We start from the raw sequence: 26826 nt of genomic DNA, 5'->3' as shown, positions 1-26826 counted from the left end.
AAAAAAAAAAAAAGAATGAAATCTCCAGTTTAAATCATTCAGGTAACATTAGTCATACATAGATTTCTGTATATATATGTTTTTAAAGACTATTAAGACTATAAAGACCATTTAAAGACTCATGGAGGGAGAGATGAAGAACTGACCTTGGGGAAAACATGTTAACATTTATGAAGTAAGCAAAGTACAATTTAGGCTGATAGAGCCTCAAAAATGTTATCCTTTAGTTATCTATAAAATAGCATGTACTTCTTTGGGTGGACTTGGTCCTTGAATTTAAAAAGCTCAAATAAATGGATGCTTTAAAAACAGAATTAAGCTTTTTTCGGGTGGGAGGAATGTACTAGTCAGTGAATGGTCTTTTTTTTTAATTTTTTTTTTCTTTAATTTGTTTTTGAGAAAGAGCGTACAAGCAGGGAAGGGGCAGAGAGGGAGGGGGACAGAGGATCTGAAGAAGGCTCTGGGGCTAAAACTCACAAATCCCGAGATCATGACCTGAGTCGAAGTTGGATGCTCAACCAACTGAGCCACCCAGGCATCACAGTCCATGGGTGGTCTTAACACTATTACAAAACTATGAATGGCTCGGCTGTGCCTCTGGTCTTCAGTCCATGTAGAAGGGTAAACTTTCTCTAGCTCTCTCAGAAGCTGTGTAGAAACTTTGACTCCTGGGACGTGAAAAAACCTTTAGAAACATTAGTTCACTTCCGTGTGTTTACAGTGACTCTGAGTTTTTCTGTTTTACCTACCATGATACATAGAGAAGTTTTATAAGAGCACATACCACAACTTCCTTGAGGATAATAAGGCTAAATAGTAGCATAAAAGTATTTACGCTCAATGAATTGCACAATAGACATCCCATAAATACATTCATCCCCTGATACGTTTAAGTGTTAATGTCAAAAATGCTTGTCTTTTAAAGTATAGCGGTTAGATAGCCCTGGAAACCATCTCCAGAATCCTAACACATAAAAAAATCTATATTTATCAATGGGAATAAGATAAAGTTTATAACGCTATTCCTGACACTGCCTTTGCAACTAAATGGGTTTTTGAAGAACCAGGATTCATTACTGTCCAATTTGAAATGCCAAAATATTTCTGTTTTGCTATGAAACCCTATTTCTGTATGTGTGACACATTTTGATCCCTACCTTTAATACTAGATTTTTATGCCAAAATTCCAATGCAAAGTACTTAGGTAGGTAATCATTAAATGTTACTAGATTGCTTTAAAAAAAAAATCTAGGGGGCGCCTGGGTGGCTTAGTCGGTTAAGCGTCTGACTTCAGCTCAGGTCATGATCTCGCGGTCCATGAGTTCGGGCCCCACGTCGGGCTCTGTGCTGCCCGTTCAGAGCCTGGACCCTGCTTCAGATTCTGTGTCTCCCCCTATCTCTGCCCCTCCCCTGCTCATGCTCTGTCTCTCTCTGTCTCAAAAAAAAAATAAATAAATAAAAGCATTAAAAAAAAAAATTTTAAAAAAATCTAGTAAACACCCTCTTTCCATTTTGGAAACTACAAAGGAAACAGTCCTACCCGCTCCTCTTCAGAATTCAGTCTGTTTGTTTATTCAGAAAGAACAAAATGAGTCTGAAGAAATACACTCCTAAATCACTGGTTATAAGCCATTTAGCACAAAGTCTGGATTTGCTGTCTTACGATCTCAATATGCCTCTAAACTCTGCCTACAGGTATCTGTAGCAGGTTATGTTCGTTTGAGACTGCGGGGATCGCCTGGTGTCACTAGCCTTCTGCTGGTGCTGGAGTTGGCTGTCTGCCTTCTTGCCATGTCTAACGAAGTAGAAACGAGCACAACTAATGGTCAGCCTGACCAACAGGCTGCACCAAAAGCACCGTCGAAGAAGGAAAAAAAGAAAGGTATGGAGCAATCCTCTTGAGGCCGCTGAGGGGAGCGCGGGTTGGCTACCTCTGAAGAAATGTGAGGCTCGGGGTAAATGAACCAAGAGCTGGCCCTTGCCTCACTTCAACCTCCGCCTCATGTCAAGTTCTCCTCAGCAGGAAGGTTGGACTTTGGCAGAGATTAGTTTGCTCCACTTAGAATAAGACCTGTGTCTGGATGGGGTGATTGCTCCAACTTGGATCTTGCTGGGGAACGTTCATAGCAGCTTGTTTGGTTGATAAACACAACTATCAATTATTCTTTGATTATCTTTCAGGAACCTGTTCACCACTTTGCTTTACTGAAGTAGCTGTTTTTCAAAAACCAAGATCTTTATTTTTTTTAGACCTTGTTCTCTTGACCTGAAGTACCACCAGAAAGTGCCAGAATCCTTAATCATTCGTAGTTTGAGAATGTGCCCTGGTTTGTTTGCCTTTTGCTAGTATACGTTAGCTATGGGAATGAGACTGAACAGTCTTTTCAAGAAAAGCAAAAGAAGTTATAAAGATGAGATAATAATCTTAATAATTTTCAAAGGAATTTACTCACAATTTTCTTCTGCTTTATTGACAGTTCAAAATGTTAACAAATAGAGAAATGGCTTACTTTTCTTTATTTAAAAAAAGGCATTATCCTCCTTACTTCCTTTTAAAGATTTTTTTTTAATTATGATGAAGGATATCCCCAAATCCCACCCCATATATTTCCATATATTTCCCATAATTCAGTCCATTTTGTACCTTTAAGAGTTTATTTTTTCTCCACCCCAACACCATATACAGTATCACAGAACGTGCTTTTACTCAAAGGAAGTAAGAATAAAGATAGAACATTGCATAGTTGATCAACTGTAATATGACCGGTATTTATACTACTCAGATTTGGAGATTCTGGAACATACTTGGTCATACCCTGGGGATGATATTTAAAGACATTTATAAATTTTATCCTAGATAAATTTTATCCTTTCCCCCCCCCCCCCCCTCAGGCTCTGAAAAGACAGATGAGTACCTTTTGGCCAGATTCAAAGGTGATGGTGTAAAATATAAGGCCAAGCTGATTGGCATTGATGATGTGCCCGATGCAAGAGGGGATAAAATGAGCCAAGATTCTATGATGAAACTAAAGGTAAAAGGGGAAAGCATGCTTTGTCTCCACCTTACACAAATATCCAACAGAGGGAATTATATCAGAATTTTGTGTTTACCTATATCTCAATTATTTGAAAGAAAAACATTTCTAATCACATAATTGATCCTGTGGTACCTCATTTTATGAGGAAACATGACTTTGTTCACATATTTTGTCTGCTGTTCTAAAGACCTGGCTTAATCAAGTATTGTGGGACTCTAGATGCCTTTTCCTTTGGGCAAATCAAGTTTTAGGTCCTGGAAGTATTCGGATAAAATTCAGGTCTCTAGGGGCACCTGGGTGGCTCAGTCACTTAAGCGTCCGACTTCGGCTCAGGTCATGATCTCGCAGTTTGTGAGTTTGAGCCCCACATCGGGCTCTGTGCTGACAGCTCAGAACCCAGAGCCTGCTTCAGATTCTGTGTCTCCCTCTCTCGCTGCCCCTCCCCTGCTCACACTCTGCCTCTCTCTCTCTCAAAAATAAATAAAGATTTAAAAAATTTTTAAATATTCTAAAAATAAATAAAATTCAGGTCTCTATTTGGAAACTATGGCTCTTTAGTATTAGCCTTTGGGTTTTTTTAATTTTTAAATTCTAGTACTGTCACTATGTGAACCTAATAAATAATAATTGTTAAGTAAGACAAGACCTAGAAGGAACATCTTTGAAGGTCTAATTCAGTCTCGTGTTTACCAATGACTATTCTGAAGCCGAGAGAATTAGAAGGACTTATCCAAGTTCACGCAGCTAACTCACGATGTCCTGGCTCAGTGTCTTCTATTTCATTCTGCATCTATTCTGAAAGGTGCCTAATCCTTTCATAGATGGCAAACCAGGCTGAAAATAAAACTATCTTTTAAATGATTTAGTATCCAAAGCATCATAGGGTAGTTTTAACTAGATTTTTCTTGTTTTCCCACTCTCATCAGGGAATGGCAGCAGCTGGTCGGTCTCAGGGACAACACAAACAAAGGATCTGGGTCAACATTTCCCTTTCTGGGATAAAAATAATCGATGAGAAAACTGGGGTAAGAATCCGCTTTCACTGACACCTTTCGGACCACCTTAGTCTCACAAACGATGTGACTTAACTCTCAGTTCTCTGTTTCCCTTTTCAAAATTCTGTGGGGGAAAAAAATAATAATACATGTTACTTTTCTAGAGAAAACAGGCAGAAAATAGGGTAGAAAGTGAGGAGTCAAGACACTTTATTTTGAAATTTATTCTCTGTAATGGATGTGAGCCTCCATAAACACAGATATAGCATAAACACAGATATGCTATAAATATCACTTCGGCATTTTTTAGACCTCAAGTACACAGAACTAGATTAACCCTACTTCCTGGTTTGTGAAGCTGTCATAGGTCTATGCCTGGGTCTCATTTTAATGTATTGATTACCTGCAAACTTACTGGCTAACCCAAAGCTAGAATATTATCCATAACACATCTACCTTTTCTTTCTTCTCTCTTTTCCCTTCTTCCTCACCTGCAGTTATAATCTCTCATCCTGTAGGTATAAACTTGTTCATTTACTTGTGGTTGCTGTTGTTTGACCGCATATGAAAGGTATTACTTACTTTGTTTGTTTTTCTGCCACCGTATCAAAAAACTGTCATACTACAGGTTCTCTGGGACTTTTTTCTCTGCTCAACATAACATCATGAGATGTATTTACTTAAAATGTTATTTGCAGCTCATTTGCGTTTCTGTAAATCAAGGTACTCTGTTGTATTAAGGTACTATTGGGAGACCTCCAATTATCAACCATCCCTTCGTAGAGATGTCTGTTATCTATCATGCAAAATCCACTGGTCAAATACAGAGCCCTGGAACCCTGGCAGCCGCTCACTTACCCTGCTCATCCTTGTGCACTGCTGTTTCTCTTGTCCCTCATCTCTCAAGTGTTATCTTCCCAAGCCCATCAGAGAATGGGGGCAGGTTTCCCTCAAGCATTCCCTTGTTCCCCAAACCTTCTAAGATATCCAATGTATACTCTCCAGTGGCCTTAGGCATCTAGACAAAAACTGAGGTATATTATGACCACCTACAGATATCCCTGAAGGGTTGAGCCCTGCTGTGTGCTTGAAAGGATCAAGAAAAAGGGGAGTGGAGGGAATAGATGGGAAGGCACCACTAAACCAATAACCCCCTGCCCCAGGCAACTCGTGGATAGTGAGGTGGACATGGGAAAAACTTGATACGAGCATTTGGCAACTTGCAGAATGTTCTGGGGATGATTGTTCTAACACTACTTCAGATGATTTTCTGGCCACTCAGAGCCATTGTCGAAAGATCCCATAACGAACTTAGTTATGCTGTTCACCTGAGTTTGACTTTGAGTTGGGAAAGTCAACCCACATAGATGGTTTAGCAATGAAATGTGCCATCTTTGCTTTAGAAATTCTTGGTCTCCTAATACAGTCCTCATTCCTTTCTTGCTATGTGGCATCATATCTTTGGGATGGAGACAATCAAGTATCAATATTCTAGGAAGTGTTTTTCCCACTTCTGTTTTCTCCTCTTTGTTCCTTTTGGAGCCCTTACTAACAAGAATAAATGGAGCTCTAACCTTCGACCAGAGGCAAAAATTTCTTTCTTCGAGTGTTTTGGCTTTTTTATATATGCCCAAATATCTGATGCTTCATCGTGCTGCCATATAAATAGATTCTAGTTTGAGCAATAAAACATTTTTTATGTTTATTTTTCAGGTAATAGAGCATGAACACCCAGTAAATAAAATTTCTTTCATTGCCCGTGATGTGACAGACAACCGGGCATTTGGTTATGTGTGTGGAGGAGAAGGCCAGCATCAGTTTTTTGCCATAAAAACAGGACAACAGGTAAGCTCCAAGCCTTGAGATACACCTGGAGGGAGACTGGTCCTCAGTTCGTCATAGAGTGTCTGTCACTCAACTGGAGAGCTTGCTAGAGACAGTTAGATGTAGGAGGACTAAACAGTGACTCGGAAGATGACTATCTTTATTGGTCTTAGGAATCATTTTTCATGCTTATTTATTTATTCTGAGAGAGAGAGACAGAGAGAGGCAGAGATAGAGAGAGACAGAGACAGAGAATCCCAAGCAGGTTCCGTGCTGCCAGTGCAGAGCCCAACGTGGGGCTCAAACCCACAAACTGTGAGATCATGACCTGAGCTGAAATCAAGAGTCTGTTGCTGAACCGACTGAGCCACCCAGGTGCCCCAGGAATCATTTTTAAATGTCATTGAGACCCATATTGTGTATGGACAAGGATTGTTAGAATGGACTTTCTCCTAAGGTGAATGTTGATTTTGGAACAATAGCGAATGATTCCCAAAAATCCTGAAGCAGTTGGAAAACTATCATGATCCTTCTTGTTTTGTTTACATACTTACTAACTCTGCCGGCCTGTATGTATCTGGCAGTGGGGATTGAGGTAGTGGTGATTCCCTCTAAACCGGGGGAGGATAGTAAGGAACTTTAAGAGAAAGGAAGAAACAGTACTAATCAGAACTGATGGGGACAAAGAGAAGAAAATAGTAAGATTAAAATACTCATAAAGATGCTTTTTCTTGCTTTAGGCTGAGCCATTAGTTGTTGATCTTAAAGACCTCTTTCAAGTTATCTATAACGTAAAGAAAAAGGAAGAAGAAAAGAAAAAGGCAAGTATTACCTAATATTGGCTCTGTTACACTTAAGACTATATTCAGGACCATGTTTGAACATTATGTAAATAAATATATGGCATGTCTGCAGAGTTGACTTCTTTGTGGCTCTTCAAAGTATAGAAAGTATAGAAATGTATGGTCTATTTTTCCAATACAGCAATTGATGGATGTTATAGTTAGATACCTGATTTTCTGTTCCTGACTTTTGTTACCTGTCCCCACAAGCTTCACATTGGTTCTAAGGACTATACAGGTCGACCAAATTTAAGTTCAGAAACTGTATTCAAATCTAGTATTGATATGAAAAGGGCAGGCCAGGAAATGTAGGGCAGAAATAATATGCAAGACTCTCTCTTGCTTGTGCCAGTGAACCCATACGTCTGTGTGTGTGTGTGTGTGTGTGTGTGTGTGTGTGTGTGTATAACCATAGATATATATATACTAATTTAACTCCCTTTAACTGTAATTACTAAGATTACTGAATTTGTGTCTTTCTTTTTAGATGGAAGAAGCCAACAAGGCAGTAGAGGTAAAACAGCGTCTTTATGTCTTATGAATTGCACATGTGATGTGTGTAAGTCCTTGTTTGCTACCTGTCCAAGCATGCTCCCCCACCAGCTTATGACCATGTGTTCATGATTCCTCTAGCCATAGACGATGTGCAGTTGAATGGCCAGTGCCAAAATCATAACTGTTTAGCAAACCAATACACTAAGAAATTAAATTCTATAAGAAAAGTCACCCTTAAACATTTGCCATCTTTTCAGAACGGGAGTGAGACCCTACTGACCCTTGATGACCAAGCTAACAAACTAAAATTGGTATGTATGTTATTTTTTATGATTCTTATTTGCCTGAACATAGGTTTACTTCCTATAGATGTTGCTTATGCCAAATCTGCATTGAATACGTATGGACGTCCTATTATGACAACTATTTCCCTAAACATTAGTATAACATTTATGTCAAGATACAAAGTAATCTTTTCAGTAGACACATTTGAATCTAATCCAAAGACTTTTTTAAGAGTGTGGATCAGATGGATTTATTTGGGAACCTGTCTACACTTCCAGACCTAATTAGCCTAATATCAAATCTGTATTAGTTAAATAAAAATAAAATTGTGACAATGGTTTTCCCAAGTCTTAGTTTAGGAAACAATTACAACAATATACAAAGTACTATTTTTTAGTAGACACATCTGAATCTAATCCAAATACTTTTTCAAGGGTGTTGACCAGATGGATTTGTTTGGGGACATGTCTACACCTCCTGACCTAAATAGTCCAACAGTAAGTGTCTGTTTTTAAATTTGCAATGTAATGGAAATGGCATCTGTAACTCAAATTGGCAATTAACCGGAAATCTCGAGCATCTCGAAACTTGGAAGATGACTGCTGATTTTTCTGCATAATGTATAAATGGCTCCTAGAACCAATTTGCATCTTAAGTTACCATGGGAACATATCAACACTAACTCAGATATATTAATTTTGCTTGGAGATTAGATTTGAGCAATAAGATAGGCAATGCAATCCTTTCTAGTATTATTTAGGATCAGAAGAAGAGCTGAAAAGTAATTCTTGGCAAAAGTCTACCTGAAGGAAGTATTTGCTAGATGATTAATTATAAAGCCACTTGGCTTCTTCAATATTTTTCTATTCTTTCTATTGTGATTTAGCGGCATAAGCTTGGTGTGAAGTAAGACTTAAAACAAATAAGATGTTCAGTTACGTTTAACCAAGGCCTGTTTTTGTTTAAAAACGTTGTTCATTCTGTGCAGGACGCTATAGTGTATCAAATCTTCTTAATATCGCCCTATCCGTGACAACTACATGAGAATGGAGCACTATTTTCCTTTAGAGATAAGGAAAGGGTGATGCAGGAAAAACTCACTTGCCCAAGAAAGAGGTCCAGATTCAAGGCCTAAACACAAACCTCACATCTTCCAAAACAGTCCTCAAGTTACACTACCCATGTAATTTTGGATTACTTCTTACAACTATTATTTTGTTTTGACAGTTTCTTGAGTACCTGAGATTTACAGGGCACAGAAATGAGTGACATGTACAATGCCAATGAGATCATGGAGTTTACTGTCAAGTGGGGAGCCCAACATTAAAACTAATCACAAAGCCTATTAGTTGATGTTAATCAGAGGGTATTTATCTAGTTTAGAGGTTCATATAATGCCTCAGAGTAAATGAGGTTCTGGACTTGAATGTTAAAAGATGATAAGGCAGTAACCAGACAGAAAGAACACCAGTCTAGAATAATGAGAAGAATGACTGTCTAGGAGTCTGTTACATCAGGGAATTACCAAGCAAGTCTACATGACCAAAAAGGTCATAGGAATTAAAGCAGCAGCAGATCAAGGACTGGGTAAGTCTCACTTGCCAGAATATATCCGGGAATGCCAGCCCCGAACTTTCACATAAAATGGCCAGGCCCGCTGAGATGAAAGCAGCCGGGGCTGCATGGTCTCTCTTCTGTCCCCAACCCTGTGACATTCACAGTGCAAACCAGCATTTGAATGAAGACGTACAAAGCCTCCAATAGAGGAGAATCCTGTTTAATGTTCTTTTCAGCAGTGAGTTCTAATTCACTTGTCTGTGGAGACTTTATTCTTCACAAACTTTTTGAAATACGAGATTAGATGATCCTGAAATGTCCATCATAGCTCTGAGGTCCTTTTTATTCCTACACAACTTCGCCCCCTCCTCTATTGTAGCCCCTTCCCAAAGTAAATTGATATCTGAATGATCTACTTTCCAAGTGTAACAGACATTCAAACAATGTCAAACAGACATTCAAACATTGACAGAGATCTAAGCACTCAGGCTATGAAGTAGAATTCCAGTGGGATAGGCAAGGAAGCAATGACTATTTAATCTGCTTCAGTAGACTTCTGGAAAGTTCTGAAAAAGGAAATGAAAAACAACATGATTAATCCTGAGTTTTATTTATATTAGACTTAATGCCTTCAAAGAGTTTTTCGTTTAAAGAAATAACACGGAAGATTTAGATAAACTAACGATAAATTAAAGTGATAAATATCATGAAAGCAGATGATATCTGATTAAGAAAGAGAATGCTAACAGAACTAATTATGTGCCGATTGGATTTTGCCAACATGGTCTTACATATTGACTCCATATTCCTAGGTCACAAAATAGATTTATCTCTATTTGATAAAACCAGAATGTTTAAAAATGTTCATAATCTTACAACAGTTTCTCTGGAAGAGATGAAGAGAAGAAATCTAAATTACCTGGACTTTATTAGTGGTTCCCTGACCCATTTGCTCCACCCCCAACATTTTATACAGGATAGTTTTATGCATTGCAAACGAGACTCATGTTGCAAACTAAGTGGCATCCCTTAGAACATATTTTTATTGGCAATTAACTGAACGATATTCTTCCATACTGCCACTTAAAAGAAAAAGAAGAAAAAACAAAATGACATGCTCTCAAACTTCAAAAATAACCATTCAAAACAGTTATTATGAGAAGAGCATAAGGTAGGACCCACCCCGAAGGAGGTTAAGTTTGGTACAGGGATGGAATCAGGGCACAAAGCACAGTGTCTTGCATACATAAGATGCCATGGGTGGGCACAGGTGATGATGAAATAGATCAATGAAAAAAGGTTTTGTAAAGAATCTGAACTTGAATTGGGTCTTTGAAGTGTGTAGGAAAATAGAGAGTAGTTAAGCTAAAAGTAAACTGGGTCCTATTGTAGGTCATTTTGAAAGGCTAGCTAATGAAGTTATTTTAACATAGGGGATAGAAAGAAGCCACTGAAAGCTTTGGGCAGAGAATTCCAGGATTAGGCAGACTGGAATGGTTGGGAGAGATTAGCTACTTGGAGAAAGCTAGGCTGTGGAACTCAGTATAGAAGACATTGCCTTTGTACAGAGACCTTTTTGATTTCCTGAGTTCTCCTCTTACTGAAACCCCATAAGAGCAGGGATTGATTGCATTTCACGTTCATGTTACCAGTGCTTGTTTCTCAGGTGCTCAGATGATGACCCAGTGGTTGCAATGTTGACAATGCAACAAAGAACTAATGAGGTTCTGACCTAGGAGGTGGATGAGGAGTCTTACATCATTCCACTGTGGCCTATGAACTAGACTCTTAATCCTGGGTTAACAACAAACCCAACCTGAGGAGAGCCTTATACATTTTACTTATAGGGTGACTATTCAGAAGTCTAACATTGTGGCTCCTGTTTGGTGTCCTAAGAACTTCTTCAGAAGTATTTGAAAAGGAGAACCCTACCAGCTGTGAACACCCAACTGTTCTAACCCAGAGGTGGCTCATCATAAATGAATAAATATTGAAATCACAAACTTTTGCAATATGTTTTGTCCTCTCTTGATTGTTACAGATCCCTACATTAAGAGATCTTCCAATCTATTTCTTTGATTAAAAAAATTTTTTTTTAATTACAAGCTCTTTCTTCTGACAAATTCTTATGGTTATGGAGAAAAACTGGCTTTGAAAAATAGTGTTTTTATACCTAACAGTAAAGGAAGCCAAAAAATAGATTACCAATTAGGCCTGATTGAGGACCTAGACTTTCTAAAAATATGTTCTTTTAAAGCCAAGGAGGCCTATTTTTATTTACTAATTTGAGAATTTCATATTCCCTTTAAGTTGTTTTTGTCCCAGTGATCAAAAATATCCAGCATCGGGGTGATGCTGGACCTCTAACTTCCATCTCATCTAGGCATTGTTTATTGTTTATATTCTTCCGCAGCTAGCATAGATGAGTAGTTAATGGATCAAAGTTGGTCAGAGGAAGGTGTGTCAGTTTGACAGTCCTATCCCAGGGTGAACCTTAATTCTGTCACTGACCTGAATAAAGACATGTCAGATTTTTCAAACTCGCTGATTTTATGTTAAAAAGCATATCTTATCTAACAATTGGGAACACGAGTAACTAATATACCAGAAAAATGATAGAGAGGGAATATAATTTGTAGAGTTAGGTATTTGGTATGTTTTTCAAATTAACTCTAAGCCCAAATCTCCATCCTATACATGAAGTAAAGATTAGATTGTACATAAATTAAAGATTAGTTGAATTTATTCACCAGATAGATGAGATTATTGTCACAACCTCGGCAACTCTAGGCTGTATTAAAAAAAATGCACAAATGCGAGAGGTTAATGTGATATGTTGTTATATATCAGTAGTTGAGTAACACTTTCTTCTTTCGAGAAGGACACAGACAAAAGGATGTGTCCAGAGATTGGGATGATGAGAATGAGAGATCCAGCTTGACTAGCCCCTTCAAAAGGATCCTTACATATTTAAAGAGGCATACCTGCCATACCGTGTGATGTGATGGGAAAATCTGTTTTTGCCCCCTAGAGGAAAGACCAATTATAGGGAAATGTATTTGACCTTAAATTTTATTACAACCGAAACTATAAAATATTAGGCAATGAATTTGGTCATTTAGAGAGACACTGTTACATGACTCTAGGGGTAGACACATGGGACGGGATGGGATCGTGCATCAGGTGGGGAAGCAGAGTTAGGTGTCAGAGGTCTTGTCTTACTTTCAAGCTCAACGTACTCAGATAATTGCTTAGAGTGACTTGCAATCGGTTCCCTTTAAGACTTGCAAAGGCAGGAATTGGAACAATGCTGATCATGAACTCAGCCAGTCTGTAAGGGTAAGAGACACATGACTAGAGCAAACAACAGTATAATTTCACTTAATGAAGGGCCAGCAAAATTGAGACCTAAGTAAAAAGTCAAGGGGCAGGGAGGGCCAGGGAGGACCTTTTCACCACTAGTAAAGAATGCACTCAGGGAGGTGATGGGAGGAGAAAATGGTCAATCTGTCTGTCAAGACAAAACTTTAATGGGAATTTTGATAGTCCTGATCATCTTAGGTAGCTTTCTCATTTGAAGTCACGACATGGACTAACACTTTCTTTTCTCTTTTTTTTTTTCCTTCCCAAATGTGATAGGAAAGCAAAGATATCCTGTTAGTGGATCTAAACTCTGAAATCGACACCAATCAGAATTCTTTAAGAGAAAATCCATTCTTAACAAATGGCATTACCTCCTGCTCTCTTCCTCGACCAAAGCCTCAGGCAGCTTTCTTGCCTGAAAATGCCTTTTCTGCCAATCTCAACTTCTTTCCCACCCCTAATCCTGATCCTTTCCGTGACGATCCTTTTGCACAGCCAGACCAATCGACACCCTCTTCGTTCGATTCTCTCAAATCTTCAGATCAGAAGAAAGAGAATTTGAGTAGTTTGTCTCCTCCACTGAGTAACGGGCCCCTGAATGGGGATGTTGATTACTTTGGTCAGCAGTTTGACCAAATCTCTAACCGGACTGGCAAACAGGAAGCTCAGGCAGGCCCGTGGCCCTTTTCAAGTACGCAAACACAGCCAGCAGTGAGAACTCAAAATGGGGTATCTGAAAGAGAACAGAACGGCTTCCATGTCAAATCCTCCCCGAACCCTTTTGTGGGAAGCCCTCCCAAAGGACTGTCCGTACCGAATGGCGTAAAGCAGGACTTGGAAAGCTCTGTCCAGTCCTCACCACATGACTCCATAGCCATTATCCCACCTCCACAAAGTACCAAACCAGGACGAGGCAGAAGGACTGCTAAGGTGAATTGTCTTCTCCACATATCCATTGGCAGAATGCATGTTCGGTACCAAAGGGTGGTGTGATGCAATCTCTCTTTCCTGCTGCTATTGTAGTTTCCTGTGTGGCTGTAAAATAGACGGTGGGATAAGGCACATCTTTCTCCAGGAATACCTTCCTCCAGTCGCCACCCTTTCTGAGCTCGCTCACCAGTGTTTTCACGCCCTGCTTGCTGTTTGCATGTCTTGTCACTTATTATTAACTAAACACAAGTTTTTCCATTTTTAATGCTGCTATGCTTCTGTACCTCTGGTAAGTTTGATCGTCATGTTCTGGAAGGGGAGGGCAAGGGTTCTTGTGATTCCTTGTGTACCTTCCCCACACTAACACCCCCCCCCCCACCCCTCATGTTGCATTAATATCCAAGGTGGTGGTGGAAAATTCTGGAGTTTGCCTCCTCTATTCAATGCTGACTGAATAATCCATTGTTTTAAGAGAGATTTATATATTTACTATGATCACTTCATTCAAAAGCAATTTAAAATGTGGTTTCTGTAAGGATCTTTTTAAAAATCTCACTAGAATGTGCAGGCTGGCCTCATAGTTGAACTGCAGTATCATCTTTATGCAGACTTATTTTAATCCAGTGGAATAATCAAAAAAATGTAGGTTACTTATTTATTTATAGTTGTCCTTTCCTTCCCAGCTTTAAGCTTTTAGCTGACAAGGAGACCAGACAGATATAAATGTGTAAATGAGTAAAATAGATTTCACCTTGGCAGTCCTCTTTACATCAGTTACCAAGACCCAATATTCTGTCCACTGCAGGGATCTGTCTTTTTCGGGGGCCGGGGGGGGGGGGGGGGGGGGGGGAGGGGGAGGGGTTGGCTTTTTGTAGTTTATCAGTAAGAGGAAAAGCTTTTCTTTGTGTGGTTCCCAAATTTGAGGTAACAGAATAAGAGACGGAATAAAGCTGCCTTTCAACTGTTACTGAGTAACTCTCGTATCTCCCTCTCGCCCTATCAGTCTCCAGCAAAAGACTTGCTTGCATCAGACATCTTTACCCCTCCTGTCTCCGAACCTCCCGGCCAGACATCACCTGCAGGACAATCTGCGACCCTACAGACCAACCCTCTGGATCTCTTCAAAACAAATGCTTCTACCCCAGTGGGACCCCTTGCAGGTCTAGGTAGGTGCCAAAGATCGAGTTAGATTTGCTATTGCTGTCACTCATAAGATTATAAGGCAAAGGAGGAAGGTACTTCAGATCCATTGAGGTGCCAGGGACATAAGAGCTGAGCATCCTGGGGAGACTTTCTCCCACTTTTACTTTTGTACACCCCGCCCTCATTTGGTACTCTTGACTTGTAACTGAAGTTTGGCTCCTGGAGTTGGCATGTGAGAAGAAATCCATGATCAATATTGCACTTACCTGAGCCAAGTGGCAATGGATTACAGAAGACAACTGTAAGGGATTCTGGAGCTCAGACCAGCTTCACTGGAGAAACGGGGTGGAGTTGGGAGAGTCTTATCTGTGATCTGCATTGGAAAAACTGGTGATCAGTTTACTAGATCAAAGCCCTATCTCCTATTCAGTTGATATGCTTCTTGGATAGGATATCGTATCCTATCCTTCCCCTGAGAGGGATAGAATTTAAGTCCAATGCAAGTGTAAGTCATAGAATGAAAGTCTTAAGTTCTCAGCCCAGCTCTGTTCTGGACATACAGTGTGTATGAGACAGGCATATATTCTGAGCAGTCTCTGAATACTTCAGCCTCAGCTGTTCCTTGTCCATATTTTGGCCCACTGAGTGTCTTAGTAGAGTTGGAAGACAAGTGCCAGAAACCTGAAGTTGAGGAGAACACAGGGATAAGGGAAGAGATGGGATGTTATCAGATACCCAGGATGTGCTGGGGCTCATTCATAAATGTGTCTTCAGCTCACGTGAGCCACTGAGCCACTCGGAAGCAAGACACTGGGGAAGGCCACTTGGCTGAGGACTGGCGCTGCTGTTCTTTGCCCACAGACTCCAGTTCTTTTCTGCCTCCATGGTACAGTCTTCAGAAACCCTGACAATAGTCCTTGCTGTCCTGCTGGGAATTCTCTTTGATTTTCTGCTTCTTGGCACCTCCATAAGCTCCAAACAGACTCTCTGTCTTGGGTGGGGTTTGGGGAACTATGGATGGAGAGGGACTCTCTTCCCCATTTTGTAATATTTGACCAGGGCTCTTGGTTTTCTCTGCCTCCTACAGAGTCAGTTATCAGGACCCTTTGTTTATTTGTTTGTTTGCTTGTTTCCCCTGCTGCTTTCCTGCAAAGGAAAATATTTCCATTTTGTCATATTAAATCTGTTTAATCATATCTGGAGTATGGTGACAAGAGTGGGGTGTTACCCAACTGCTGAGTGGCTGAAATCAATGTGAGTGTGAGAAACCAACTTATTTCAGGTCTCTGATTGCATTTACACCATCAAGACTCTCTCTAAAAACTTCATGTGTCTTGGGGGCTTCCCCTTTTTTGCGTCGCTCCTTTCCCTGTCCCCCAAGTGGAGCTGGAAGGTGCTTTTCCTTGTAGAAAGGTTGAGAGCTTGCGCGCACTGCCTGCGACTAGATCACATCACAGAGCTTTGCAGTCTAATATCAGTGCCCTGAAGAATTTTTACAGCCAATATTTAACAAGTCAGCTCGAAAATACAGCTGGACCCTATAACTGTTAATTTATTCAGACGAAGTGAAGCTTTTTGGCTAGGTGCCCCTGTTGAAGCCTTGGGGTATACAACTGCAGAATACTGATGATTCTTCCAAGTTTGGACATGGGACTCAAACTGAGCTCTACAGTATAGCCCCTGTCCACTAGCAGGGATCCTCAGCCAAACCATGGAAGGTTGTAGGTCTGGCTTCCGCTAGACCCAGCTGGGGGACTGTCTCTTCTGGAGAACTGGGGGTGGGGAGAGGGTAATGTAGAAAGCTGAGCCTTCAGATTTGGTTAGCTACCCTGTGTTTTAATCTAGCACCAGAAGGTAATAAAATTAACTTCTTATACTCACACTCTCTTTTTCCTTACCTCTTGCCTCTACTTTCTCCCGCAGAGCCTTGAGTATCTTGGAAACACAGTGCATGGGATCTCCTAGATGGGAATGAAGGCTGACATTTGCATATACTGGGAAAGCCTTTAATTCCTGGCAAATACAATATTTGTCTCTTTAACCACCACCACTCCCACTAATAGCATCTATGACTAAAGCCATACATTTTACTAAAGGCAAAAGTCATCCAGACATGCAAGATGATAAAATTCTACCCACTTTGCACATTCAGTTGACGTAAATTATTAATGAGCGACTCTGGCTTTGGTTAATAAAATTTAAATAAATTTGCCTTAAAATGCTAGCAATAACTTCACTCAAACCCAACCCACTTTTAGAACCCCATATTATGGAATGTAAAAGGACTTTTCCCTTGATTAGTTGTGAAAAAAATACATATGTTCTTTAGTGTACATGAAGTCTGATTTCTGTAGCCACAAAATGAGTATTTGAATTAATTTCCACTAAAAAAAGTAGTCCTGTCCCTCGATGCCAAGGAGGCAGAACAGGAAAATAGGGTGATGGATTTGGAGCTGGTATTCCTGGGTTACCAGGATATTGTTACAGACTGTGAGCTTCCCAATTTTAATAATGAATATTCTCGTACCCAGTTCCCTAACCTCAAAAAATAAGCATGTTAATTTAGTTAGATGGCCTTTTCTGAAACCTACCACTGTCCATGAGCACATCAGACAACGTCATGGCCAGATGACTAGCACACATGATGATACAGTTGAGTCAAATAACATGAATCTCCAATACTAAGAAAATTCAAGATAGAATATCTTGCTTGCTACATCAGCCCCTGAACATCATTTTTAAAATATTTCTCACTCTGGAAACAAAAACATTCCTAACCCAAGTTAGGAGTTTGGAAGCCTTTTCTTAGTTTAGTCAGAAAACTTTCATAACTAAAGAATACTCTACTCCAAAGCTCAAAGCAAGTAGATTTTGAGAGCAGTGCACCATTCGTGTACAGGTATGAGGCTGAATTTAGATTTTTTGTTTATGGTGGCAGTTTGTTTCTCAAGTAGAGGGAGAAGATATTGGAGAGACCTGTATTTTAATAATTTCACCAGTTCTTAATCCACATGGCAAAGACACTAGAGAAGGAGTCATTCCCCCCCACAAAGATTAGATGCCTAGACACAGGCAATTAGTTACCTCAGAAGGTATAGTTTTTTGTCTTGGGGGGGGATATTTTTGTTTGTTTTTGTTTTGTTTTATTTTGTTTTGCTTCATGTTGTCTTCTCTCCCTCCCTCATTCTTTGAAGTATTCTGTTCTGACTTCTGGCAAGGTTTAGTGAGTGACACATGGCAGGAAGCACTTTTATTTGAAACAGCTCTCCCAGGATAACCAGCCTTTCTTCCACATTTATATATATAAAAGTCTTAAACTATCTTGGCATCAACCAGATTTTATCAACCTTTTATATGGCTGTGTCAACCTTGGCAGCATTTAAAAGCAAGGAAACTGAAATGGTTTCTTCAGGATGCAAGCATGTTGAGGCCTAATATACATGCATGATAGCTGGTTTCCATAAGACTCCAGACGTGGGCCAACTGCCAAATGAAAAGATCAAGTCAATGATTCAGAGTACCCAATGGATTATCTTAATTAACTAGTTCATAATCAGCCTGGTTTGTTTATATAAATGTATTCACTCAACAAATACATTCATGCTATTGACAGGCTGTGTCCTAGCTGTTTGAAATGTATCAGTATGATAAGCACTCATTTTTTCATGACTAGGTCCTTATGGATTGTATTCTTCTTATAATGAGAAAAGTTTAAAAAGCTGTGGTAGAAATAAAGGGCTTCAAAATGCAACCAACATTTGAATGACAGCTATCTTGCGTTAGCTACTTAATCTTTAGAGTAATCTAATCTCTTGGGGCCTTTATTTCCATGTCAGCTTTAAGGCTTAAGGAAGGTGTTTACCATGTAGATGCCCTGTAAATGCCCCCCAGAGAGTTGTGCTTTCTGAAACTCAAGAATTGTCTTCAAGCTTGTGTCCTAATAAGTCCTTTCTCTTGCTTTCTTCAGGTGGTATACCAGTTAGCCCCCCTCAGGCAGGACCATGGAACCCATCATCTTTAGTCTTCAATCAGTCCGCGTCAGTGGTCCCGGGAGCCATGATGAGTGGTCAGCCTTCAGGATTCAGTCAGCCAGTTGTTTTTACCACAAGCCCAGGTGTTCCAAGTTGGAAGCAGCCGTCATCCTTTGCAGCTTCAACTTCCCCTCCAGGCCCTGTTGTTTGGGGCCCGTCAGCCTCTGTGGCACCCAATACTTGGTCATCAACAAGCCCTTTGGGGAACCCTTTCCAGAGCAATATTTTTCCAACTTCTGCTATGTCTTCCCAGCCCCCTCCTATGCTCTCCTCTCTCCTGGTCACTCCTCCTCAACCACCTCCCAGAACTGGCCCTCCAAAGGACATCTCCAGTGATGCCTTCACTGCCTTGGACCCACTTGGGGATAAAGAAGTGAAAGAAGTGAAAGAAATGTTCAAGGACTTTCAACTTCGGCAGCCACCTGCTGTGCCTGCAAGGAAGGGAGAGCAGACTTCCTCTGGGACTTCAAGTGCCTTCTCCAGTTATTTCAACAGCAAAGTTGGCATTCCTCAGGAGAATGCAGACCATGATGACTTTGATGCTAATCAACTGTTGAAAAAGATCAATGGTAAGCTACCCACTGCTCTGCCTACTGTACCAACAAGTATTTCCACTGTCATATGGGTCCGCAGAGTCCCTTAGAAGAAACTTCCTCCACCCACCAAGAGCCTTAGTCTCGGTTTCTTTGGTAATCAGTGGTTATGGAGACAGCTTGACCAGTTAGTTACTTATGGAACGAACGGTTTACCTTGGCTCTTTCTAAGGGCTGGCCCAATGCTGCCCTCTTGTGACAATCCCTAAAAGGGCTGCCAAGAACTATTGAAATTCAGTGGGTTGTGGTACCTGGAAGGCTGTAAAACAGAGCCTCAGCCATACTACACGGCCTTAAGTGAGGGAATTCTGAATCTCTTCCACTTCAGGTCAATACGCACAGCCGCCTCTTGTGATGAATTTGCCTGTAATAATCACTGGGAGTCCTAGTATTTGGTGGTGACTTTTGTTCCATGATGTAAATTTCAAAAGTATGGAACTTTAATTTCTGAGATAAGCCTGACTGGGGGACTTTTGCCTGTATTTGGGGAGAGATTTTCTACTGACTACTTGGCATTTTTTCCCTTCTAGAACCACCAAAGCCGGTTCCCAGACAGGGTTCCCTGCCAGTTACCAAATCTGCTGACAATGCATTTGAGAACCCTTTCTCTAAAGATTCTTTCAGTTCATCACAAGCCTCTGTAAGTATCAATTGCGAGAAGCTGTTGCTCCAAAGTACGTGCCGCCTAGAGCTACTGTGTTGTGAATTAACCTTGTTTGAATAATAACTCTTTGATGGTGAAGGATATTTAAATAAGCTTTGCCACTGAGAACCATCACAGTGAAAACCTCGACTCAAACTGGGGAGAGATTATGTTTCCAGGGGCTACTATCCTGAGCTTGAGAAATGAGCATTATATAAAAAATGTCTTTTGTATCTCACTTAGCCTAGCTCATAAAAGCACTGTGGGAGAAAATTGAGCAAAATAATACTATCTTTAAAAATCTTTCAAAGATTTAAGTTCCTGATTTCCCACCCACAGTCTTTATCTCATAACAACAGTACCTTTCATTTGGGAGAGACAGACATAATTCATCTGAACTTTAACACCAGTATAAATAATAAATATGCGTCACCAGTTACAATCAGGCAAACACAAATCATTGTAGACCAATGTAATATCTCATTTTTCTGGGACCCAAGTGATTTTTAAAGGAATTTGAGAAATCTTAATTGCAGGGTTTTTTTGTTTTTTGTTTTTTTCCTTCATAACTGTAATTAAACCCTATTGACTGAATGGTTTTATCTTCATAGATGGCTTCTCAACCCACATCTCCTGATGTATATAGGGATCCTTTTGGAAATCCTTTTGCCTAACTTCTGTAAGTAGAAGATCTTACTAAGTGTAAGTTTGGTAAGAAAGCATGGCACAGGGGATGAGGGTGAAATTTTAATTTTAGAATTGGTACCAGCTTAAATCTCTGTAACTTAGAAGGAATAGACATGTGAATCTGTGCTTAACTAATTCAATAATGAATAAGCTGGGCACTTAAGAAAAGAATTCTTACACACATTAAAAAACAATAATAAGGGAGCGCCTGGGTGACTCAGTCGGTTGAGCATCCAACTTCAACTCAGGTCATGATCTCACAGTCCATGAGTTCGATCCCTGTGTTGGGCTCTGTGCTGACAGCTCTGTGCCCAGAGCCTGCTTCGGATTCTGCATATACCACATAATACCTTTCTAGTTGTTTTTTGTTTGGTTTGGTTTTGGTTTTTTTAACCTTCATACTGAAGTGATTGCAAAGGCATTACTTTATTTCCTATAGAAGTTTCGAAATCTGAAGACCTTTTAAGCTACAGAACAGGTCAGCTAAACAGATGCTGATCACATTTTCTGCCTTCCAAATCAATTTATTACTTTGCGAGAGGTCTCAAAGTTAGTCCAAAATAGTCTGAGGGTATCAAGTTCAAAGGTGGTGACAGCTGCCTGTATCTCCTTCAAAAGCAGCATGGGCGCAGATGAGTCTGCTGGTTGATTGTTCTCACTAGTGGACGTCATCGTAGGTAAGTTATTAGGTGTAACTACCTTCGCTGCCTTGCTGGCTCAGCATGACCCTTTCTTTATCAAAAAGGAATGGAAGCAACTTTGTCTCATCTTAGAAGATCGAAGTTAGTGGAGGAAAGAAGGCTTGTCTGCATTTTCGAGGAGGGAGGGCATAGCTGGTAGGGGAGAACAATAAAAAAGAATGAAAGGAACCCAAACCCATTTTTTCTAGTCTTGCCCCATCCAGGTGGGACTCCTCAATTCTGTCTTGACCCATCTAGAATTTAATTATTTTAAGTAGATAAATATCTTAAATCTGACACAGACAGTAAGATTGGCTTCATTTGCAATTTGGATTGTTGCCCCTCACTCACCTTCTATAATTACAGTGTTTCTTAAAGTGCTTTTCTATAAAATCTGCTTTAGAGAACGGGCTGAGATTATTGAAAAGGCAAGTTCTTGGGCCCCACTGCAGCCCAAGGAGTCTGGTGCTAAGGAAAGGTCCATTTTGACAAGCAGCCTGGTGATTTCTAATGCCGATAGAGCAGTGCAAGACACTGAAGGGCTAGAAGTCTTAACGGAAGGTCACTCTCACCCTCCTCTCCATGGGAGGCAAACCTGGACAAACAGAAAGGAATAAACTGTATCTGGAGTCTAGGAGGATCGTTTGCACTAAACTGAATTGACTAGAGGTCTCCCTGAAGGCCCTTTCTTCCTTAGGTCATGAAAGAAGGATTATTTTGGTCAACTTGCTAAACTTACAGATTGGGTTTTGGGGTGGGCGAGCAGTTATGGGAGAAAAAAGTTAATATTAGTGAACACTTGCATTAATCACTTTATTACAGGTTCCACACTTAGTATCTTATTTAAGCCTCTCACATCAGCCCTAGGAGATCCTATTACTGATGTTTTATTTTTTTATTTTTTTTTTCTATTACTGATGTTTTAAATGATGACTTCATATTTAACACATTGATATTAACCACAGGTTTTTTCTTCTCCACACTTTTCTAGGAACTTGATATGCTGACTATCCAGAGGAACAAAAAGGTTGGCCTTAGTCAAGGACAAAGCTAATATCCAGACGCCTTGACCTCTGTTCTTATTCCAGCTTTGACATATTAGCTGTTGCCTTATTTCTTGTTGCCTCTTCCACTTGTAAAATGTCTTTCACTTTCTGTTTAGATTAAAGCTAAACTGAATCTATGGCTTTAAATAAATTAAGACTTTAAATTCTCTAGCTTAATGTAAATGAAGTAGTTTCCCTATTTGAACAGTTGCCTAGTGTGTTTCTAGAACCTTCTAGAACACTCTACCATGGACCCTCTGGTTGGGAGATGCAGCCATCACAGCTCCTCAAATGACACTGTTTTGAATACATTTTAAAATCCTTACTGTTCCAAGTTGTTTGGGGGTTCTATTTTACTGCAAAGAACCTAAAGGTTATAGCATAACAAGGCACCTTCTTAAGTCTTGCTTCATATCAACATTTAGAGAGAATTTTTAAAGTAAATTTGAAGCAAGTCCAACTTCTAGACACTTGGGAATCTGACACATTTAAGAACCTTTTTAAAAATATAGTTTCTCTTTCTGAAGATTATTTTCTCTCAAGGGTAAGACTGCTCTTGTTTTCCAATCTCTTGCTAGATACTGCAAATGAGGGAAAAGCATTATTTGTCTCTCCTCTCCTCTTCCCTGTGATTCTTTTTTCAGTCAGTTCTGCTCCTAGGTTCATATGGCATTACTTGCCTTTCACAAGCAACAGAGTTTTATGGGGTACAAATACCTAATGATTCATGGATCTGAAATGTCTCTGCCTTCTTAGTAATTGCTAAGCCCAGTAACTAGAACTGCAAATGGGCACAACCTTTATCCTTTCTATGGAATAGGAGGCCATCCTCTTGAGCTGACGTTCCAGAAGAGCAGTTAATGTTGAAGAAAAACTGAACTCAACTCAGCAATGAAGGACTGTATTCTGAAGAGTAACACATCACCAAGTTCAATGTGATTGTGCCAAACATATTAGGTGCTTATTTGGGGTCATGCTAGACCTTTATCAAGTAACTGGAAAACTTTCTTGAAGCCACAGTCTCATAGTTAGTAGGAAGATAAATGGTGGGGAAGGGGGAGAGAAGCTATAAAACAAGTATTTGGTGTTATCATTGAAAATCTAACGTCTGCAGTACTTTTCTCCTCATAACCTTGGAAACTCTCCCAGTTCATTTCCAGTCATATTGTTAGCAAAGTTCTGAAGGATTTGTTCTTGCCAAAATGAGTTTCACTTTGTTATGTTTATGTTGGTTTTTTCAGTGTTGTCTCTTGACCCCTAATGCTCAGGTTCTTGTGGGCGTTAATCAACCATACAATGTTACCTTTAAGTAGAAGAGGAGGATGACTGCTCAGGATCTAAACAAGATGGTGGCCTCATGGACCTTTATTGATCAGCCCCAAGTAGTCCAAGCTAAAGTCCTGTGGTTTTATTTTTAATGGTAATAGCTGATTATGTATGGCATAATTTTCCATCCGGCTCCCTACTCAGTCATTATAAACACAGACCTAAAATAGTATTTTATGTGTCCAAATACCTGAATGTGCTAAACTGGAGGCAATTATTTCTAGGTAGTTGAATTTTTGAAAGTAGAAAAATTTTGAAAGTGATGATCAGCCACACAACTGTTTTGTACATACTTATTTTCTTGTGCACTTTTTTCTGTATGCAAATAAAGCTATGAATTTACTCATTTCAATAAACTGGAATGGCAGAATCTCATGTGTTACCATCAGTTTATTCTTCTATTTGACCCCTGCTTTGAGTTGATGTATTAGAGTCAAGGTATAAAATACATCGGTCTACAAGTGAGCAAATGTTAGTATATTCTGGATTGTCAGGTGAAGAGAAAGTGGAAATCTGTGAAACAAGAGCATGAGTAAATTATTGTCTGCTAGCTTTGAATGCCTTATTCTCCTCTTTTAGGCCTACACATATTCTTTTCCTGGGAGTTTAATGGGAGTCTAGTGGATAAGACCTGTATCAGAACAACTTCTACCCTCATCCAATATAAAAATCGTTTATTAATGAACCCTTGATTCACACCTATCCTTTGCCTCTCCTTGTTCTTTATTCAGCCATGTTTGAACTCACCAAGACACAACTGTGTGGACTGGTCCAGGCTGGTGTAGACCACTTGGGGAAACTTCTGTGTGTGTTGGGAAGATCCGTGATTAAACATTGCTTTGCCCTGGGACACTTTTAAACACTCTCTCCTAGTATAAAAGTTCAAGGCTCTAATTTTTTTCAAATGACCTAGATCTACTGGGAAGATGACCCCAAGGCAGGCCTTGCTCCAGTACAGAGTCTTGATCTTAAACTTTTCTAAGGATTAAGACAAACTTGGTAGCCGATGGGTGTCATTGACTGGTTTTTGATTATAGGTTGTTTGATATTACTGCCTTACCTTTCCCTTTAATTGAAACATTTGTTGGCTTTCTGCCAATAATGAGTGGAATATCAAAAAACAGACTCCACGAAAAGCAGCTTCCAGTAAGCCACAGATGGGCCAGAGAAGGCTGCCGATAAGAACATGTTGCACAAATTATCTGGCTTATCCAGATGCTCTGCAGTATGTCTAACCCACTGAGCCTTGTGTGCTGTTTCCATGTGGCTTAATCTGTAAGATCTTGCCAGCGGTTAACCCTTGGTCATGTACACAAGGGGAGGACATTCATTTCAATGCGGTAGGAACTACTGTCAGCCAAGCAGGGAGAGGTGCTCACTGAAGTGTCTTTGCAAAGTGGAAACAGACCTCTTCTTTGTACGTCTGTTTCATAACAGTAGTATTCACACCTGTATGTCAGAAGTTCAGCTTTTACGGTGACCCTATTATACCTGGAAGAGTGTTTCTTTTAGGCGTCTAATAGATCTAAGCTAACAGCTGAACTGTAACAGCCAGCATGACCCCAAATTCATCACATAAATGTAGGCAATACAAAGGGAGAAGGTATTGGTTTTCTCAAGATAATCTTGCATCTATGAAGGGCTTTACCATTTACACAACATAATTTCATTCGTTTGATATCCTAATCCTGGCGGGGGGGAGGGGTCTGTCACTGTTCCATCTCATCTGAGGATGGCATCCATGCTTTAAAAGGGTTGCAATCTGGGGCGCCTGGGTGGCTCAGTCTGTTAAGCGTCCGACTTTGGCTCAGGTCATGATCTCACGGTCCATGAGTTCGAGCCCCGCTTCGGGCTCTGTGCTGACAGCTCAGAGCCTGGAACCTGCTTCGGATTCTGTGTCTCCCTCTCTCTCTGACCCTCCCCCGTTCATGCTCTGTCTCTCTCTGTCTCAAAAATAAATAAACATTAAAAAAAAGAAAATAAAAGGGTTTCAATCTGTTCCAACTCTTGAGTGGTTTCTGTGCTATTTTATTATAAAACTGTGGGGGTGCCTGGGTGGCTCAGTCTGTTGAGCGTCCGACTTGGCTCAGGTCATGATCTCGTGGTCCGTGAGTTCGAGCCTCGCGTCAGGCTCTGTGCTGACCGCTCAGAGCCTGGAGCCTGTTTCAGATTCTGTGTCTCCCTCTCTCTGACCCTCCCCCGTTCATGCTCTGTCTCTCTCTGTCTCAAAAATAAATAAACGTTAAAAAAAAAATTTTTTTTTTTTTTAAAACTGTGCATGGCGGTAAGGATATCTTTTCAGTCCGTGACTTCAGACTCCTCCATCAAAAATCTTCACGATGGTGTCTAAAGAGAGCCAAACACAGCACAGTTCTGTGTCTTCCCTGTGCTGAAAGCAGGGAGGGGGAAAGAACGGGCTAACTCAGGAGTTTGGTTGACCCTGCAATACGCTGATGAGTGAGGACTCTGACCCATGTTCCCGGAATAGGTTCAATATAAAGTCATCTAGTAAAAGACGGGAGCTCCCTAAAAGTCCCTGGTAAATATTTAAGCTATTACCATTGGGAAAAAATTGCTAAATAATAAGACATCTAATTCTTGCTGGGAAATGTTGTTTTAACTAACTTTCTTCTGTTAAAATAGAAGACAGACTCAGTTCTAAACTGATATGCCAAACTTAGGCACACCCCGGGCTGTAGGACAGCAGCAGCCCTGTTAACATGTCCTAATTACAGCCAGGCTGATGGCCAAGGGCCAGCCATGTGTCATCTCACCTAATGAGGGAACGAGCCCCTCATTTGCCCTTGCTTTTCTGGAATTATGTACTTAATTACTAAACCTCCACTGTGTGCTGAAATCACACGAGTGCCAGTCTCCAAGGAGATGACAGTGGAGGCTGCTCACTGGCAAAGAAACTGGGTTTCCGTCTTGACCAAAGATGAGGTGGTTATAAAAGAAGAAAACAACCTGACAAAGTCTCCGTGACTAAGTTTTCTTCTGATGTTACTTATGGAGTGTTCTGTCAATTCTCTTTTCGCTTGGTTAACTTCAGTCACTATTATTTCACCTTAATTGTGAAATCATCGCCATTGTAAAAGTTACCTGGTGAGCTGACTGGGCTGGGGCTGAGCTGCACATGGTTCTGGGGTGTGTCTGAGGCTGCCTCTACCAGGTACCTACTTCCACTGATTGATCGTCACAGAGCTTTTGCTTGGGGGCCGCTAAGAGGAGTTTGGGAACCCAGGAGCTAATGGAGAGGGAGGGGGAGGAGAGCGGATGGAGACGGAGGGGGAGAAGAATGGAAAGTTGATATGACAATTGCCTCCCCGCCTCCCTGACTAGCCTAAG

General features: G+C 40.4%; 1 protein-coding gene across 4 annotated transcripts in view; it reads left to right on the top strand.

Annotated features, from left to right (window-relative positions):
* DAB2 (DAB adaptor protein 2) overlaps positions 1 to 23853 on the top strand; it is a 70224-nt gene extending 46371 nt beyond the window's left edge. For 2 of the 4 annotated variants that reach the window (XM_040495902.1, XM_040495896.1), the window contains exons 2-15: positions 1696 to 1882; positions 2893 to 3032; positions 3965 to 4063; positions 5747 to 5878; positions 6598 to 6678; positions 7187 to 7213; positions 7452 to 7505; positions 7914 to 7976; positions 12676 to 13329; positions 14333 to 14495; positions 18440 to 19072; positions 19627 to 19736; positions 20351 to 20418; positions 22098 to 23853. In XM_040495902.1, coding sequence (XP_040351836.1) covers positions 1792 to 1882; positions 2893 to 3032; positions 3965 to 4063; positions 5747 to 5878; positions 6598 to 6678; positions 7187 to 7213; positions 7452 to 7505; positions 7914 to 7976; positions 12676 to 13329; positions 14333 to 14495; positions 18440 to 19072; positions 19627 to 19736; positions 20351 to 20413 — 2310 coding nt within the window. In that variant the 5' untranslated portion in view covers positions 1696 to 1791 and the 3' untranslated portion in view covers positions 20414 to 20418; positions 22098 to 23853. The remainder of the gene's footprint in view (positions 1 to 1695; positions 1883 to 2892; positions 3033 to 3964; positions 4064 to 5746; positions 5879 to 6597; positions 6679 to 7186; positions 7214 to 7451; positions 7506 to 7913; positions 7977 to 12675; positions 13330 to 14332; positions 14496 to 18439; positions 19073 to 19626; positions 19737 to 20350; positions 20419 to 22097) is intronic. The other 2 variants (XM_040495909.1, XM_040495913.1) reach the window with 2 other exon arrangements.
* Positions 23854 to 26826: the final 2973 nt, after the last annotated feature.

This window comes from Herpailurus yagouaroundi, unplaced genomic scaffold (assembly GCF_014898765.1).
Source record: "Herpailurus yagouaroundi ecotype Mexico unplaced genomic scaffold, PumYag 29, whole genome shotgun sequence".
NCBI classification, from domain to species: Eukaryota; Metazoa; Chordata; class Mammalia; order Carnivora; family Felidae; genus Herpailurus; species Herpailurus yagouaroundi.
The sequence above is the reverse complement of the archived record's forward strand: the minus strand, read 5'-3'. Positions and strand labels throughout refer to the sequence as shown.